At 37.8% G+C, this 16,067-nt stretch overlaps 1 protein-coding gene across 1 annotated transcript in view; it reads left to right on the top strand.

Annotated features, from left to right (window-relative positions):
* The window catches only part of LOC107511567 (coiled-coil domain-containing protein 7-like), a 256,029-nt gene that overhangs the window by 142,638 nt on the left and 97,324 nt on the right, over window positions 1–16,067 (top strand). The window contains exon 22 of the mRNA XM_036226605.1: window positions 14,480–14,590. Coding sequence (XP_036082498.1) covers window positions 14,480–14,590 — 111 coding nt within the window. The remainder of the gene's footprint in view (window positions 1–14,479; window positions 14,591–16,067) is intronic.

Here is a 16,067-nt window from a genome sequence, read left to right as displayed (position 1 = left end):
AACTGATAGTACATAGCTTATTATTCAACCAGTCTCATATGCTTATACATTTAGGAGCTTTTGAGTATTTTGCAATTAAAAATGTAGTATAATAAATAACCTTGTACATAAGCATTTTCATTGTTTGGTCTATGACTGTATATTAACCTAAAATATAAATAATCTAAAACAAATAGGAGCTAATATAAAATATATTTGGTGCCAAGAAATGTTTATAAAATAATGAGATTGCTTTAACACAAATACACTTTAAAATTCTTCTCACCATTTTTACATCAGGTTTAGCATAAAGGTAATTTATTTATATTTTATGTTTATAAAAAAGAGAAATACTGCTACACACTTGTTATAAATTTGATTTCTAAGAATTTCACAATAGATCTGTTTTTCTGTTCAGTGCACTAAATGCTTATCTTTATGTAGCTCATGATGGTGTACCAGAAGAAAACCTTTTGCTTAAGCAAGAATACTCAATATCAGAAACAGAAATGCAAGTAAAGAAACAAAAAACATCCCAAGGTGAAAGACACATTAGTAAGGATAATAATTATGAATAACTTTGTTATTTTAAATTATTCTTATCAGAGGATTTTTAAAATTTTGTTGCTAAATATTTTATAGAAATTTTACACTTTGACCTAAAGTGTAAATACTCTAAGATAATTAGAGAACGAAATCAAAAATATTGATAACTTTTTATTGGACTCTCTTGTCTTGAGACTATTCCATAGTCATGGGTCATGTACTTAGTATCTACTGAGGCCAATAGTTTTCTCATAAAGAGTGTATACCTTTTAGCTAGCTATTCCTGGAGATGGTGAATTCGAAGGTCCAACAGATACCTCTGACCTGTGGCAATATCTTCTGCCTTAAGCTCTAATTGATGAAGTTAGAGAGGTTGCTTAGGTTTGTAACTCAAAAGACAAAAAAGGTCAGAAGAGCCTAGGGGAAAGGTAGCCTGGGTACCTTGCTGGAGGCCTTCCAGGTCATCCTCCTGGTTGTTGCCCCATTGAAAGGAAATAACCTTTCTTGTAACCCTATAAATGGGGTTAAAAATGCCAGTAAGTGAATTGTACCATCAATTTCTGGGCCTCATTTTAAATCGCTGGACCAGAGAGAGCCAAAGTTAGTCTTATCCCATGGAATTAAATACCATATCTCTTATAAATCATGCCTAAGAATTTCACTTGGGTACTAGGTAACATGCCCCATATCTATAATAATGTTCCAGCAAGTTGCTACCTAGATATTAGTAGGGTGTCCAGCCCTTGTTGGGTAGCTCCCATGACCCAATAGAATTCTTATATTATCAATAGAGTAGGAGGCTAGTCCTTCCTTAGGTAGTGGGATCTTTTCAAGATTATGCTCTATGCATTGCTTATGTGAGAATGAACCTTATGCTCTATGCATTGCTTATGTGAGAATGCTTATGTGACCTTAATCATGCCCATGTAGAAGAATACTGAAAATGGCGTTTGCAATATCAATAGCTACATAACAAGTTCCCACATTCTGGATAATAGTTTCTACAGCAGTCACAACGTCAGATACCACTAGTGTCAAGAGCTGTCCTGTGGATTGTATGGCCAAAATCAATTGATTATCTATGAACTCCAAGGCCAAGTGCACAAGTCAACCGAATTATTGAATGGGGATATAGTTTCAAATAGACTTTTGCTGCATTAAGTTCAGCAAAGAGGGCAGTCATTTTTTTTCTTTCCCAGGCATATTTGGTGTGTGTGTGGGGGGGGGGGGCTTTCAAGTGCTGTCAAGGGTTGTCATGATTTACAGCCACCTCTGTACCACCATTCAAAAGGCCCAAGAAATGCAATTCTATAACATTTCCCAATTGATTACTTTCCTTGGTAGACGTGCTCTGGTGACACTGGGGGCATAGGGACCTGGCCTACCTCATGGTCTTGTTCATTTTTGAGCTGAAAGCTAGAGTGAAAATTGGCTGGACTCTTTGACTCATGTCAAGATTCATTGAAAGGAATCAAGTTATGATACTTGTTTAAGTCATAGTGACTGTCACAATGTGTACCTACTGGCACAGCCTTTTGAGGGCCCTGTGGCTACTATTTGTCCATGAGTACCTTGAAGAGTCCATCAATCAATCCCCTTATCTGAGAACCCATTGGTGAGTAACCACACCCATAATTCTCTTAGAGAAGGTCTTTGCTGAGTTTGTCCAGGTATAGGTACCCAAATACTATTCTTTCCCATCACTTTCTTTGTTGGCTAGTGGTCGCTATCTTTACAGTAGATGACATTTCATGTCCAACATTTGTCAGTTAAGATACAAATTGTGTGGTAGACCAATTGACTGGACCTTATGAGGATGTTTAATTGAGCTTGATACTCCAAAATCTGACATGAATAAACTTAGAAATTCTAGCCTAGTTAAAAGTCTCACAATTACTCTCTCCTGACTCTATCACTGTAGACCCTAAGGACCATCAAAGGATTTGGGGGCCACTGTAGCCTTTACCAGAGTGATCCAAAATATTTTTCAGTGGAGGAAACATCACAAGTGGATCCTTCCTTTGCAGCTGACATAGTACCCAGTTGAGGAAGAAGAGGGTCTCAGATATTTGTGTTCTTTCATCTACCTCTTTCCCTCCACTTCCTTGGGCAATGTGACTGTTCTCAAGCCTCTCCTAAGGAGTTCTTTATTCGCTTGCCCATAGATGCCAGTGCTCCTTACTGTTTTTAAAAAGATTATCTTTTGTATTGAGTAGGTGAATTACCCAGTCTAAGTTTTCTTCAGGTGTCTGGACAAATTGATCCTCAGGACTTTACATTCTTTTTCATTAAAGCATGGATCTCAAATTAGAGTCATAGGCTGACCATCATCACTAGGAGAATGCTTAAAGCTAATAATAGTAATTAGTGTAACTCAGCATGAAAGGTTTCCAATTACTTTATGTTCTGTTGCTAGAGGACCATAAGCATTAGCCAAGGTATTGCTTTCCTAGCTTCCTCAGAGCCCATCTGTTGAATATCTAATTTGACCACCCACTATGTATCTTGGTCAGTGAATCAGGAGCTAAATAGAATAATAATCATTCATGCTTAGAACTGAAAAGCATAGTGTATGTAAATAATACAAAATTCTGGAGAGCCCCAGGGTGTCCACTAGCACTTTTGGAAATGCATTGGCCTAACTGGTGATGCGCTCTGTGAGACCATCTGACTCTTGCAAATGATCCAGTAGTATCTATCCCATGAAAGAATATCATGAACTCATTAGCACCTCCCAAAGTACTCTTTCCAGAAAGTAATCTTACCTTAGTGACTGCACTGTTTGCTGAGCCAATTTGTCAGAGAGAAAGCTGCCAGTTTTGACTTGGACAATTAAGGTAACAAGCCAAACTGAAAATAACAATTAAGCTTTTTAAAAATATTATGTAACTTCAATTTTTTGCTCTGAACTTTACTTATTTATTTTAAATTAAGTTTTATCAGTGTAACATTTGTTAATACAATTATATAATTTTGGGGTATGCATTTTAATTTGACATGTTTATATTCTATTGTATGTTTACCACCCAGTTTCCTTCAGCTACCACATATTTGATCTCCTTTACCCACTTCAGCCTCCCCCTACTCCTCTATAGTTGAGCCCCTTTACCTCATCTACCTTTTTTTTAAGCATTTTATTTTATCATGAGTTTCAAGTGTACATTACATTGGTTAGACATTTATATAGTTTATGAAATGATCTTGATAATTATTAAATCTTCCCTCTGGCTCTACACATAACAATTACATTACTAATGACTGCATTCCCTATGCCCTGTTCCCCATCTTTGTGACCATCTATCAACTGCTAATTTATACTTCTTTAATCCTTTGCTCCTTTCTCCTAGTTCCCCAATCCTCCTCCTCCCTTGTCATCCCCAGATTGTCCTCTATATTTGTGAGTCTGTTTTGGATTAGTTTGTTCATTGTGTTCCTTAGATTCCTCCTATAAATGAGATCATATGGTATTTGTCTTTGTCTGACTTATTTCATTTAGCATAATAACCTCTAGGTCCATCCATGTTATTGCAAATGATAGGATTTCATTTTTCTAATGGCTGAGTAATAGTCCATTGTATATATGAACCAAAACTTTATAACTTCTTTATCCAATCATCTGTTGATGGGTATTTAGGTTGCTTCCATACTGTGGCTATTGTAAGTAGTACTGCCATGAACATAGGGATGCATAGATATTTATGAATTGTTTTAGTTTTCTTTGTATAAGTACCCAGAAGTGCAATTTCTGTATCGAAAGGTAGATTCATTTTTAATTTTATGAGGAACCTCCAGACTGTTTTCCATAGTGGCTATACCAATTCGCAGTCCCACCAACAGTGTATGAGGGTTTCTTTTTCTCCACATCTTCTCCAACATTTGTTCTTTGATTTATTGATCATAGCCATTCTGACAGGTGTGAGGTGATATCTCATTGTGGTTTTAATTTAAATTTCTTTGATGATTAGCGACTTTGAGCATCTTTTCATATGTCTGCTGGCCATTTGTATTTCCTCTTTGGAGAAATATTTGTTCAGGTCTTCTGCCCATTTTTAAATTGGATTTTCTGTTGTTGAGTTGAATGAGTTCTTTATATATTTTGGATATTAACCCTTCTTCTCCCCTTCAGTAGGTTGTCTTTTCATTTTATTGAAGGTTTCCTTTGCTGTACAAAAACTTTTTAGTTCGATGTAGTCCCATTTGTTTATTTTTTCTTTTCTTTCCCTTGCCCAAAGAGATATATCCCAAAAGAAATTACTAGTAGCAATATCAGAGAGTTTACTGCTTATGTTTTCTTCTAGAAGTTTTATGGTTTGAGTCTTACATTTAAGTCTTTAATCCATTTTGAGTTTAGTCTTGTATATGGTGTAAGAACGTGGTCTAGTTTCATTTTTTTTTTGCATATATCTGTCCAATTTTCCAAACATCATGTACTGAAGAGACTGTCTTTACCCCATTATATGTTCTTGCCTCCTTTGTCATGTATTAAATGAGTATATAGATGTGGATTTATTCCTGGGCTCTCTATTCTGTTCCATTGATTAATGTATCTGTTTTTATACCAGTTTTTATGCTCTTTTGATCACTGTAGCCTTGTATTATAATTTGACATCAGGCAGTGTGAAACCTCTAACTTCATTCTTTCTCAAGATTGCCATGGCTATTCAGGATCACATATGGTTCCATATAAATTTTAGGATTATTCATTCTAGCTCTCTGAAATAACATTGGTATTTTTATAGGAATTACATTGAATCTATAGATGATTTTGGGTAGTATTATCATTTTAATGATGTTGATACTTTCTACCCGTGAACACAGCATATGCTTTCATTTATTTGTATCTTATTCAATTTCTTTTTCAATGATTTATAATTTTCTGGAAACAGGTCTTTTACCTCCTTGATTAACTTAAATACCTAATTATTTTGTTGTTTTTGATGCAATTATAAATGCGATTGTTTTCTTAACTCACTTTCTGAAAGTTCATCTTCCGTGAATAAAAATGCAACTGACTTCTGAATGTTAATTTTGTATCCTGGTACTTTACTGAATCCCTTAATCAGTTCTAACAGTTTTTTGGTGGAATTTTTAGAGTTTTCTATATACAGTATCATGTCATCAACAAATAATGAGAGTTTTATTTCTTCCTTTCCAATTTGGGTAACTTTAATTTCTCTTTCTTGTCTGATTGCTTGGCTAGGACTTCCAATACGATGTTAAACATAAGTGGTGAAAGTGGGCATCCTTTTCTTGTTCCTGATCTTGAGGAAAATGCTTTTAGCTTTCCTCCACTGAGCATGATGTTAGCTGTGGGTTTATCATATATGGCACTTATTATGTCGAGGTATGTTCCCTCTATTTTCACTTTACTGTTGAATGCTTTTTCTGTATCTATTGATATGACCAAATAATTTTTATCTTCAACTTGTTAATGTGGTATAAGACATTAATTGATTTGCAGATATTGTACCAAACTTGCATCCCAGAAATAGGTCAAACTTGACCATGGTGTATAATATTTTTAATGTATTGCTGAATTTGGTTTGCTAATATTTAGTTAAAGATTTTTGCATCAATGTTCATAAGAGATATTGGCCTATAGTTTTTTTTTGTCTGGTTTTGGAATCAAGGTAATGATGGTCTCATAAAAAAAGTTAGAGAGCCTTCCCTCCTCTTGAATTTTTTGGAATATCTTGAGAAGAATAGATGTTAATTCTTCTTTGAATATTTGGTATAATTCTCCTGTGAAGCAGTTTAGTCCAGAACTTTTGTTTTTTGAAAGGTTTTTTGATTACTGATTTGATTTCCTTGGTGGTAAATGGTCGGTTCATATTTTCAGTTTCTTCTTGACTCAGTCTTGGGAGATCATATGTTTCTAGGAATCAGTCCATTTCTTCCAGATTGTACAATGTATTGGTGTATAATTACTTGTAGTATTTTCTTATCATCCTTTATATTTCTGTGGAGATCGTAGTTATTTCTCCTATTTCACTTCTAATTTTATTGATTTGTGTCCTCTCTCTTTTTTCTTTGATTAGTCTGATTAAGGGTTTATCAGTCCTTTCAAAAAAACAGCTCTTGGTTTTATTGATCTTTTGTATTGTTTTTCTAGACTCTATTTAGTTTATTTCTGCTCTGATCTTTATTATTTCCTCTCTTTAGTCACTTTGGGTTTTGTTTACTATTCTTTCTCTAGTTGTTTTAAGTGTAAGTTTAGATTGTGTGTTGAGCTTTTTCTTGTTTCTTGAGGTAAGCCTGTATTGCTATGAATTTCCCTCTTAGGACTGCTTTTGCTATGTCTCATATATTTTGAGGTGCTGTGTTTTCATTTTCATTTTTCTCTAGGTATCTTTTGATTTCTTCCTTGATCCCACTGATAACCCATTCATTTAGTAGCCTGTATTTAGGCTCCATGTGTTTATGTATTTTCCATTTTTTTTCTTGTAGTCAATTTGTAGTTTCATAACATTATTATCAGAGAAGGTGGTTGATATAATTTCGATCTTCTTAAATTTATTGATACTCGTTTTGTGGCCTAATACATGGTCTATCCTGGATAATGTCGCATGTGCACTTGAGAACAATGTGTATTTTGCTGTTTTGGGATGAAATGCTCTGAAAATATCTATTCAATCCATCTGGTCTGGTGTGTCTTTTTGGTCTATTGTTTCTTTGCTCATCTTCTGTCTGGAAAATCTACATTGGTGTCAGTTGGGTACTAAAGGCCCCTACTATAAGTATGTTACTGTTGATCTCTCCTTTTGTGTCAGTTAATAATTGCTTTATGCATTTAGATACTCCTACCCTGAGTGTGTATATGTGTACCAGAGTTATGTCCTCTTGATTTATTGGTCCCTTTTTCATTATACGTTGCCCTTCTTTGTCTCTTATTATAGCCTTTGTTTTAAAGTCTGTTTTGTCTGGTATTAGTATTGCCACCTTGGCTTTTTTTTTTTTCATTTCCATTTGTGTGAAATACCTCTTTCCATCCCTTTCATTTTAGTTGTGAGTGTAGTTTGATCTGAAGTCGGTCTCTTGTAGACAGCATATACATGGGTCTTGTTTTCTTATCCATTCAGCTACCCTAAGTCTTTCGATTGAAGCATTTAATCCATTTACATTTAAAGTGATTATTGATAGGTACATAGTTATTGCCATTTTATTATTTGTATTTATTTATTTGTTTTTAAATTCATTATTATTATTATTATTATTTTACAGAAGCCCCTTTAACATTTCCTGTAATACTAACTGGTTGGTGATGATTTACTTAAGCTTTCCCTGTCCTAGAAGCTCTTTATTTCACATTTCATTTTAACCAAAAGCCTTGCTAGGTAGAATATTCATGTTTACAGATTTTTGTTTTTTATTACTTTGAATATTTCTTGCCAGTCCCTTCTGGACTGCAAAGTTTCCATTGAAAAATCAGCAGATATTCTTATGGGGGTACCCTTGTAAGTAACAATTTTTCTCTTGCTGCTTTTAAGATTCTCTCTGTCTTTGACCTTTGGCATTATGATGCATCTTGGGGTGGTTCTGTTTGAATTCCTCTTGTTTGGGACTCTTTGTACATCCTGGACTTGTATGTCCAATTTCTTTGCGAGATTAGGGATGTTTTTTTGTAATTATTTCTTCAAATAGACCCTCGATCCTTTGCTCTCTCTTCTCTCCTTCTGCTACTCCTATGTTACAGATTTTGGTACGCTTCATGTAGTCCTCTAAATATTCTCTGTATCTATGAGTTTATTTCTGCTTTTGTTGTTGTTATTAATTTTGTTCTTTAGATTCCTCATGTATGTGAAATCATGAGATATTTGCCTTTCTCTATCCAACCCATTTTATTCAGCACAATACACTCTAGGTCTATCAAGGTAATATCTTTTTCCATCCTCTTCCTTTTAGTCTCTGTGTGTCTTTTAATCTGAAGTGAGTCTCTTGTAGGCAGCATATGTAAGAGTTTTGTTTTCTGATTCATTCAGTCCCTCCATCTTAATTCTTTTCCATTTGAAGTACTTATTGATAGGAATGTAGTTGTTGCCATTCTTTATTCCTGTTTTTGATACATGTTTTTTCTTCTTAAAGAAGTCCCTCCAACACTTCCTGTAATAGTAGCTTGGTGGTGACACATTCCTTTAGCTTATTTTTGTCTGGGAAGCTTTTTATCTGTCCTTCAACTCTAAATCATAGCTTTGCTGGATAAAGTATACTTGGTTGTAGATCCTGGGTCTTCATCATGTCGAATGTTCTGTGTCAAGCCCTTCTGCCTTGCGTAGTTTCTTTTGAGAAATCAGCTGACTGTTTTATGAGTGCTCCCTTATAGGTAACTAACTGGTTTTCTCTTGCCGATTATAAGATTCTCTCTCTTTGTATTCAACCTTTGGCTTTTTAATTATGATGTGTCTTGGTGTGGGGTTCTTTGAGTTCCTGGTTTTGGGGGTTCTCTGAGCTTCCTGGGATTTTATGTCTATTTCCTTCACCAGGTTAGGGAAGTTTTCCATCATTATTTCTTCAAATAGCTCTTTAACATCATGTTTTCCTTCATGTACCCTTATGACATGGCTATTTTTATCTTTAATAGTGTCCCATAGGGTCCTTAAATTATTATTATAGTCTTGGCTTCTTTTTTCTTGCCACTCTGATTGAGCGTCCTTGGTTTTTTCATCCTCTATATAGGTCATTTGATCCTCTTCTTTAGTCACTTTGTTTATTCCATTTAATATACTTCTCACCTCAGATAATGTGCTCTTTATTTCAGACTGGTTCCCTTTTATAAATTTTATGTTTTTTATCTCTTTGTTGAAATCCTAAATTTCCCAAAAGTTCATTGAGTATCTTTATCATCAGTGTTTTGAACTCTGTATCTGTTAGATTACTTGACTCCATTATATCTGGATCTCTGTTCTGTTCTCTCATATGGTTTCTGCTTCTTTGTCTTCCCATTTTGGCTGCCTTTGTGTATCTGTTTCTATGTACTAAGCAAAGCTCCTAAGTCTCCTGGACTTGTTAGTGTGGATTTGTATAGTAGGTGTCCAGTGGCATATTCCTGAGAGGGGTTCAGCTGCAGGTCAAATTAGTCCAAGCCGGAGCCCCTCTGGAGCTACCCGTTAAGATTCAGCAAGCAATCCACAGATGCTATCTTTACAGTTGCCTCAAAAGTTCACTCCAGAAACCAAGGCCAGCTGCCTCCAGTGTGAGTCTAGGTGCTGCTCAGGAAATAGCACGTAACTCTCCAAGGATATACCTGAATTTGGCTTGGGTGGGGCTGGGAGTTGGGGCAAGTGGAGTTTCAGGGAATCCTCTGGGAAGAACGGCCTCTGTTATCCAGTCTGATGACCTCTCTGCTGTGGAGGTGGTGTGTCCACACACTGAAAGTGGGGAGGGCTCAACAGAAGAACAATGGATACCACAGGCACTTCTGTACAGAGTGAGTCTCGCTTCAGCCCCTCAATCCAATAACTCAGTGTGCCCCTGTAAGTCCCTGCTGCCCCCTGCGTGCAGCCCAACTGGCAGTGGTGCTCAGTGAGCAGGTCTGTCACCATGAAGTCCACTTGTGGAAATGGCTCCTTTAAGAGGTGGCTGCAGCTGCTGGCTGCCACCTGCCACTGACATAGCCTTGGCCCCATTCAACCGCTTGGGACCAGGCAACCTCATGTCCTCGCCCTATCCTACCTTCTGCCGTTGCAAGGTGATTCTTATATTTCTCTCTGGTTGTATGATATGTTCATCTAGATCCCAGGTGATTTTTTTCTTGCTCTTTGCTCCTTGTTTCTGCTACATATTTGATTAGGTCCCCAGAGAGATGAACAGAGCTTCTATCATCTACGCTATTTTTTTTCTACCTCTATGCTTTTTGTTTTTGTTTTTTTAATGCTTACTATCTCTCTGTTGAGGTTCTCATTGAGCTCATTCATTCTCGCACAATGGCCTTATGACCATTATTTTGAACTCTGTCTCTCGTAGGTTGCTTGCATCTATTTCATTTAGCTTACTTTCTGGCATTTTCTTGTTTCATTTGTGGCATGTTTGTTTTATCATTTTATTAGCCTCTCTGTGTTTATTTCTATGTGTTAGAAAGATTTGTTTCATCTCTCAGCTTTGGCCATATGGCCTTATGTGGAAGGTGTCCTGTGTGGCCCAGTGGCATACTCTCCTTAATCACCTGTGCTGGTGGCTTTGGACGTGATCTTTGAATGGTTTGTGTGTGATCTTCTGTTGTAGCTAATCCTTTATTGGTGTTAGTACATTAGCGGATGGTATTAATGTTCAGGCTGACTAACTGTAGGAACTGGCTATGCCCACAGGGTATTAGTTGTTGTGTGGGGGCTGACCTCACTGCGTGGGATTTGCTCTAGCAGGCTTATATACTTGTTGAGACCACCCTTTGTGTATACTGCTTATGGGACTAGTCAGAGGTTGCTCTGTTTTAGTCTAGTGCCAGCCTCTAGGTGTGTTGGTTTTGTGGCCCCTTCATGGGGGCTCTCCAGTAGGCCAAAGTTAGCTATTGGCATTGATTGCTCGGGACTACCTGATGAGAGCTATAAAGTGATCTACAGATAGTTGGTGCCTATGCTAGATATAGAGGTAAATGGAAGAGACAATGCTTTAGGCCATAGTCTGGTTACCCCCAGTACTGGGCCTGGTCTGGTTTAGCTAAAGGACCAGTGGGCCTCAAGGCCTGAGGCTGCCTGTCAGTTGCCCATAAGACTACAACTGAAAGAGCCTCTGGGCGATACGTGCAAAGGGTGGTGCAGGGACCCCAGGAGTCACCTGGTTATATTGAGCAGATTTCCCCCACCACTGCAGTGTCAGTTTACATGCCAATGCTGTCTCTGTGGCTTCCTGTACAAGTCTCAGATCTCAGCAAGGCCAGTTGCTGCCCATCTCAGGCCTGCAAACACCTGAGGTCTATTTGAGAATTATTGAAGCTTGTGGGCATGGGTTGCTGGTCTGCCACCGAAAGCTGCTCCAAGAGGCATAAGCTTGTGTGGGCCACATGAACTGAGTGCTGTTGTTTTCTGTTTGAATTTGTGTTCCAAGGAAAGCACAAGATGGGACTGAGTTGCCTGGGAGCAGGCTTGCCACAGGTAACTTGTGAGTTAGATAGGGAGGCATCTCAGTGAAGCACAGGGCCATCAGGCCTATATAGCACCTGATTTGCTGCCAGTTGTAAAACCACAGTCTCCCACAATAGTCGCATCATTGCAAGACCTACTGCTATTTGGGATGAGCCCACAAACCCATGCCATCTACCCAAGCGATATTGCATCTTATGCTGTCAGCAGTGATCTGCCTGTCACTGTTTTCCCTGCAATTTTCTCATTGTGCTAGCTGAGGTCTGTTACCTGAGCAGAATGAGCCAACCTAGAAAGGGGCGGAGCCACCTCAGAAAGGGGCAAGGTGGGGGCATCTGCCTGTCAACTGGCTGTGGGCATTTTGTTGGTTGGGTGTGACAGGATCGCAATGAGATCAGGCCAACACAGCCTGTTTTGCTGCAACTTTTGTGTCCGCACATTCTTTCAGTAGTCACAGATTGCAGTGAGACTAGCTGCTGTCTAAGGTTGTCCCATGGACTCCTGGAATCCGCCCATAGGATACTGCAGCTCACGCAGGCAGCAGTGGTCTGCTTACAATTGATTTCTCCAAAATACATGCACTGCACTAGCCAAAGTTTGTGGCTGCACAGAATGTGTGGCCCCAGAAAGGGACATTGCAGGGGCAGCCATCTTATGACAAGCCACCCCTGTGGGTTGGGTAGGGTGGTCTGACCTCCTCAGGCCATTGCAGCTTTAGAATTGGCCATGTGTGGGGAGGGATCAGCACAGACAAGCTGGCACCTGTCTGTAGACTGCTCTGGGGGGGGGGGGTGTCCTGACTGAGGCACAATGGCGCTGCCTGTCCAGCCTTCATTCCAGTGTCAGGTAATACAGTCTTTCCCCATATGAGCATTGCCCAAGCCTGTTTCTCCTTGGGCACTCAGAGTGTGTGTCCGCAGGTGAGGGAGCCTGTGTGGGCCCTTTACAGGGGCATCTGGGATTTCAGTGTTCTTCCATCTCACCCAGATAGCCAGAATTCCTCTGATTTTTACAGTTAGATGTTTTTGGAACTCCTCTTTCCTGGGCTAGGACCATGGGCTGGGAGCACCTGTATGGGGCTAGAACCCCTCTCTCCTTTAGATGAGCCCCTACAGCCTCATTCTCCCTCCCAATGCTCTGCCACCACCTGCAGGTGCAGGTCCAACCCATTTCGCAACTTTGCTCCTCCTATCAGCTTTGAAGTGTCTCCTTCTCTATATTATCAGACGAATGTATTATGATAAGCTGAATTTCAGGTTATTCCTCACATTAATTATTTTATAATTTGGTTGTGATTTTAATGCACACCTGGGAGGAGGCCAACCCTGTTTTTACCTAGTCTGCCATCTTACGAGTCTCCACAATTAAGTTTTATTCTTTACTACAGCAGTATAAGCAAGAGTATAAAGAGGAAAAGACTCTAGCTATACAAATATTCCATTTTCCCTCCAGAACTGAACCAGGCAAAGACCAAATGCTTCAGTACAGATGAGAAGTGGGGATTGATGGAAGATTATCTCATAGTCAAAAAAGCCTGAAACAAAAGGTTCTTGCCCTTTTATGAATCCAGGAACCTTGAAGATGTTAATATGAGACCGCTAGGAGTGTAAAAGTCCTGATACAAAGTTGGAACTGAGAAAAGTATCTTTAGGTTCCGCTAGGGAAGTGGTCTAGTCAGAGGCACCTAAAAAGTACAGTGTGTCAGCTAGCTGACGCTTCCCCCTTTCACAAGATCTCTGATGGAGATATCTTGTATAGGAATGCAGACCGTAAAGAGTATGGCATGGACAGGCCTTATTCCTTGACTAAGTGTCTGAAGTTTACTAGATATGCATCAAATTTGGTGTGGATGAGAAGTTTTCTCTCCATGAGAACTGTTAGATCAAGACTTTGGGCCTGTCTATAGTCGGGCCTGAAATAGCAAATAGAATTTTGGCCTGGAGTTGGACTCCTACATATATATATATACACATATAGAAATACATGCACATATTCATATACATATTTAAACACACATATACATACATGTGTACCTATACATGTATATGTACATGCAGAGACATATTTAGAAATCATGAGTTCTCATGTCCACCTTTAATTTCAGTCCATCCACTCAGGACTTGTTCTTGCCTTCCTCCATTTCATGTGTGCATGTCCTTTCTTCCACGGTTTAAACTTGACTCTGAATATCAAAACATTTATTCATTTGTCTAATATTATGTTTCTGAAATTGTTTCAGAGTTGCTTAGTATGTACCACTAAAAAATAAACCTATTGAAAAGATTTTGTGTATTGATAAATCACTTGGATTAGTACTGCTTCTTCAGTAGATCCATTTCTTTAAGTTCTCTTTCAATTTTAGTTTCTTATAATTGTGGATTTTATTTTAAATTTTGAAATATGTGGAACATGAACCTACTTCTAAAAGTAAAAAATAAAAAGGCATACTTAGAATATTATCATTTTTTCCCAAGTATTCCATTCTCATCTTGTAGGTAACCAACTATATTGTTTTCTTATATGTTTCTTGTTTTAAAGGTGTCTTTCTATTTCTATTTTTTTTTAATTTCCCTTCTTTATAACCAGAAGGTAGCATACAGATTATTCATTTTTCATGTTTTATTTCCCCACTTATTTTTATCTCCTAGAAACCCTTCTAAGTCAGTTTATAGAGATCTTTATCACATTACTTATGAGAATTTATAGCATGCCATTAAAACATCGCTATTTTCATGTCAGATCTACATTATGGTAATTTACTTAATTCCTTATTAAGTAATGTGGAAAAATGATGCTATAGACTTGTCATAAATTTAAAAGTTAGGAATTTCACAACAGATTTGTTTTTCTAATTAGTGCACTAAATGCATCTCTTTATATAGCTCACAATAAAGTACCAGGTGAAATTCCTGTGCGAGAGCATCAAGAGTCAACGTCAAAACCCCAACTGCAAGTAAAGAAACGAAGAACTTCTGGTGAGGAGAAACTCACTGGTAAGTATAATAATTATAGATAACTTCAAATTATTTTATTTTTTATTTTCTTGCAAAACACTTCAAATTTTACTCATGGTACAAAAGTATTTAATAAGTGCCTCATCAGTATAGAAAACACATAGCCTATAGCTCAGCCTTTAAAACCAGAATGTAAAGCAAGTGAAAAGTCAGTACAAATTTGTATTTTTGCTTAAAAATAATATAAAGTACATATTGGGAATTAAATTGCTATGTTTTTTCTTCTTTTTAGAGATGGAATATTCATGCTTTCTGGTCAATAATGTTCTATAAAACATTGTACTAAGCCAGTGTATTAAATCAAAGCAGGCAGATGACCAGTAAAGCTGTTTGCTGTCTCCTATACCTGCTGAGCTAGAGCAGTATAACACTATCTTGGTAGAAAGACTTTGACAAGAAGAAGGCTTTGCAGAGCCCTACCTCAACAGAAAACCTAATGTACCAATTTATACAGAAAGGTTTTAAGCAAACCTGAACAAACACTTAATATGCTATAAGAAAAGGATATCTTTTAGTCTACTTCCAGAATAAACATACAGTCATTGGCCCCCAGTAAAATAGGATACCAATATAAAAAGCATTTTTGTTTTATTAGCACTAACAACTCATAAGCATATAGCATGTAATACTTTGATCTTGAAGTGGGTAGCCAAGATTATATCCACTAGGTTAACCTGAGTCTTCATCTATAAAAACATTTTTTCAAAAATGCTTAATAGAGAGTTCTAGAAACAGTGGGACCACATTAGCTCCAGCAGAAGGCATAGCGATAACAAGGACTGCAAATGTAAGAATAGGAACTGATTTACACATGTAGCTTTTGGATAAAGGACATCTCTCTCAGTTGATTCCTAGAGCCAAGACTAGCCATGACAATAGGAGGTCCAGAAATCTCAAGACAAGCAGCTGGCTTGAGTGACACCCTAGATAAACACTTCTAGTCAAAAACCCCATTGAGGGTGGAGGACTGAACTTTGACACATGTAAAAAGCTGTGAGTGCACAAAAAATTAATGCAGAATCTGCTCGGAGGAAGAGGGCTGGTGATAGTGGGTGCAGTACAATGTACCCTCTTCCACTTTGCCCTCAGATATTCACTTTGGTACTAGGTCCTTCTACCTTGTTTACCTTAATGACTCAATTGTGTTGCTACTTTGTAGGTCATCACAACATCCAGTACTTGCTGGGTAATGCTCTTGTCTGAGTCCAGTGAAGTATGTCATCAACATAGTGGAGGGTTAATGCTCCATCTAAGAGCAGGGCTTTTCCAGGTCATGGGTTCATGGAAGGACATTAAAGGAGTATCGCAACCCATTCTATGTAAGGCAAACTGATCCTGATTATCTGTGTGAAAAGGGATCCAGAAAAGAGCTTTTATAATATCAATTGGTGCATACCTACTTCACTCCACTTGGGAAATGAACCTCCGTCATGGTCACAATGTCAAGTGAAGCCAG

The sequence above is a fragment of the Rousettus aegyptiacus genome, unplaced genomic scaffold (genome assembly GCF_014176215.1).
Source record: "Rousettus aegyptiacus isolate mRouAeg1 unplaced genomic scaffold, mRouAeg1.p scaffold_m13_p_10, whole genome shotgun sequence".
Classification (NCBI taxonomy): Eukaryota; Metazoa; Chordata; class Mammalia; order Chiroptera; family Pteropodidae; genus Rousettus; species Rousettus aegyptiacus.
This window is presented reverse-complemented; position numbering and strand designations above follow the sequence as displayed.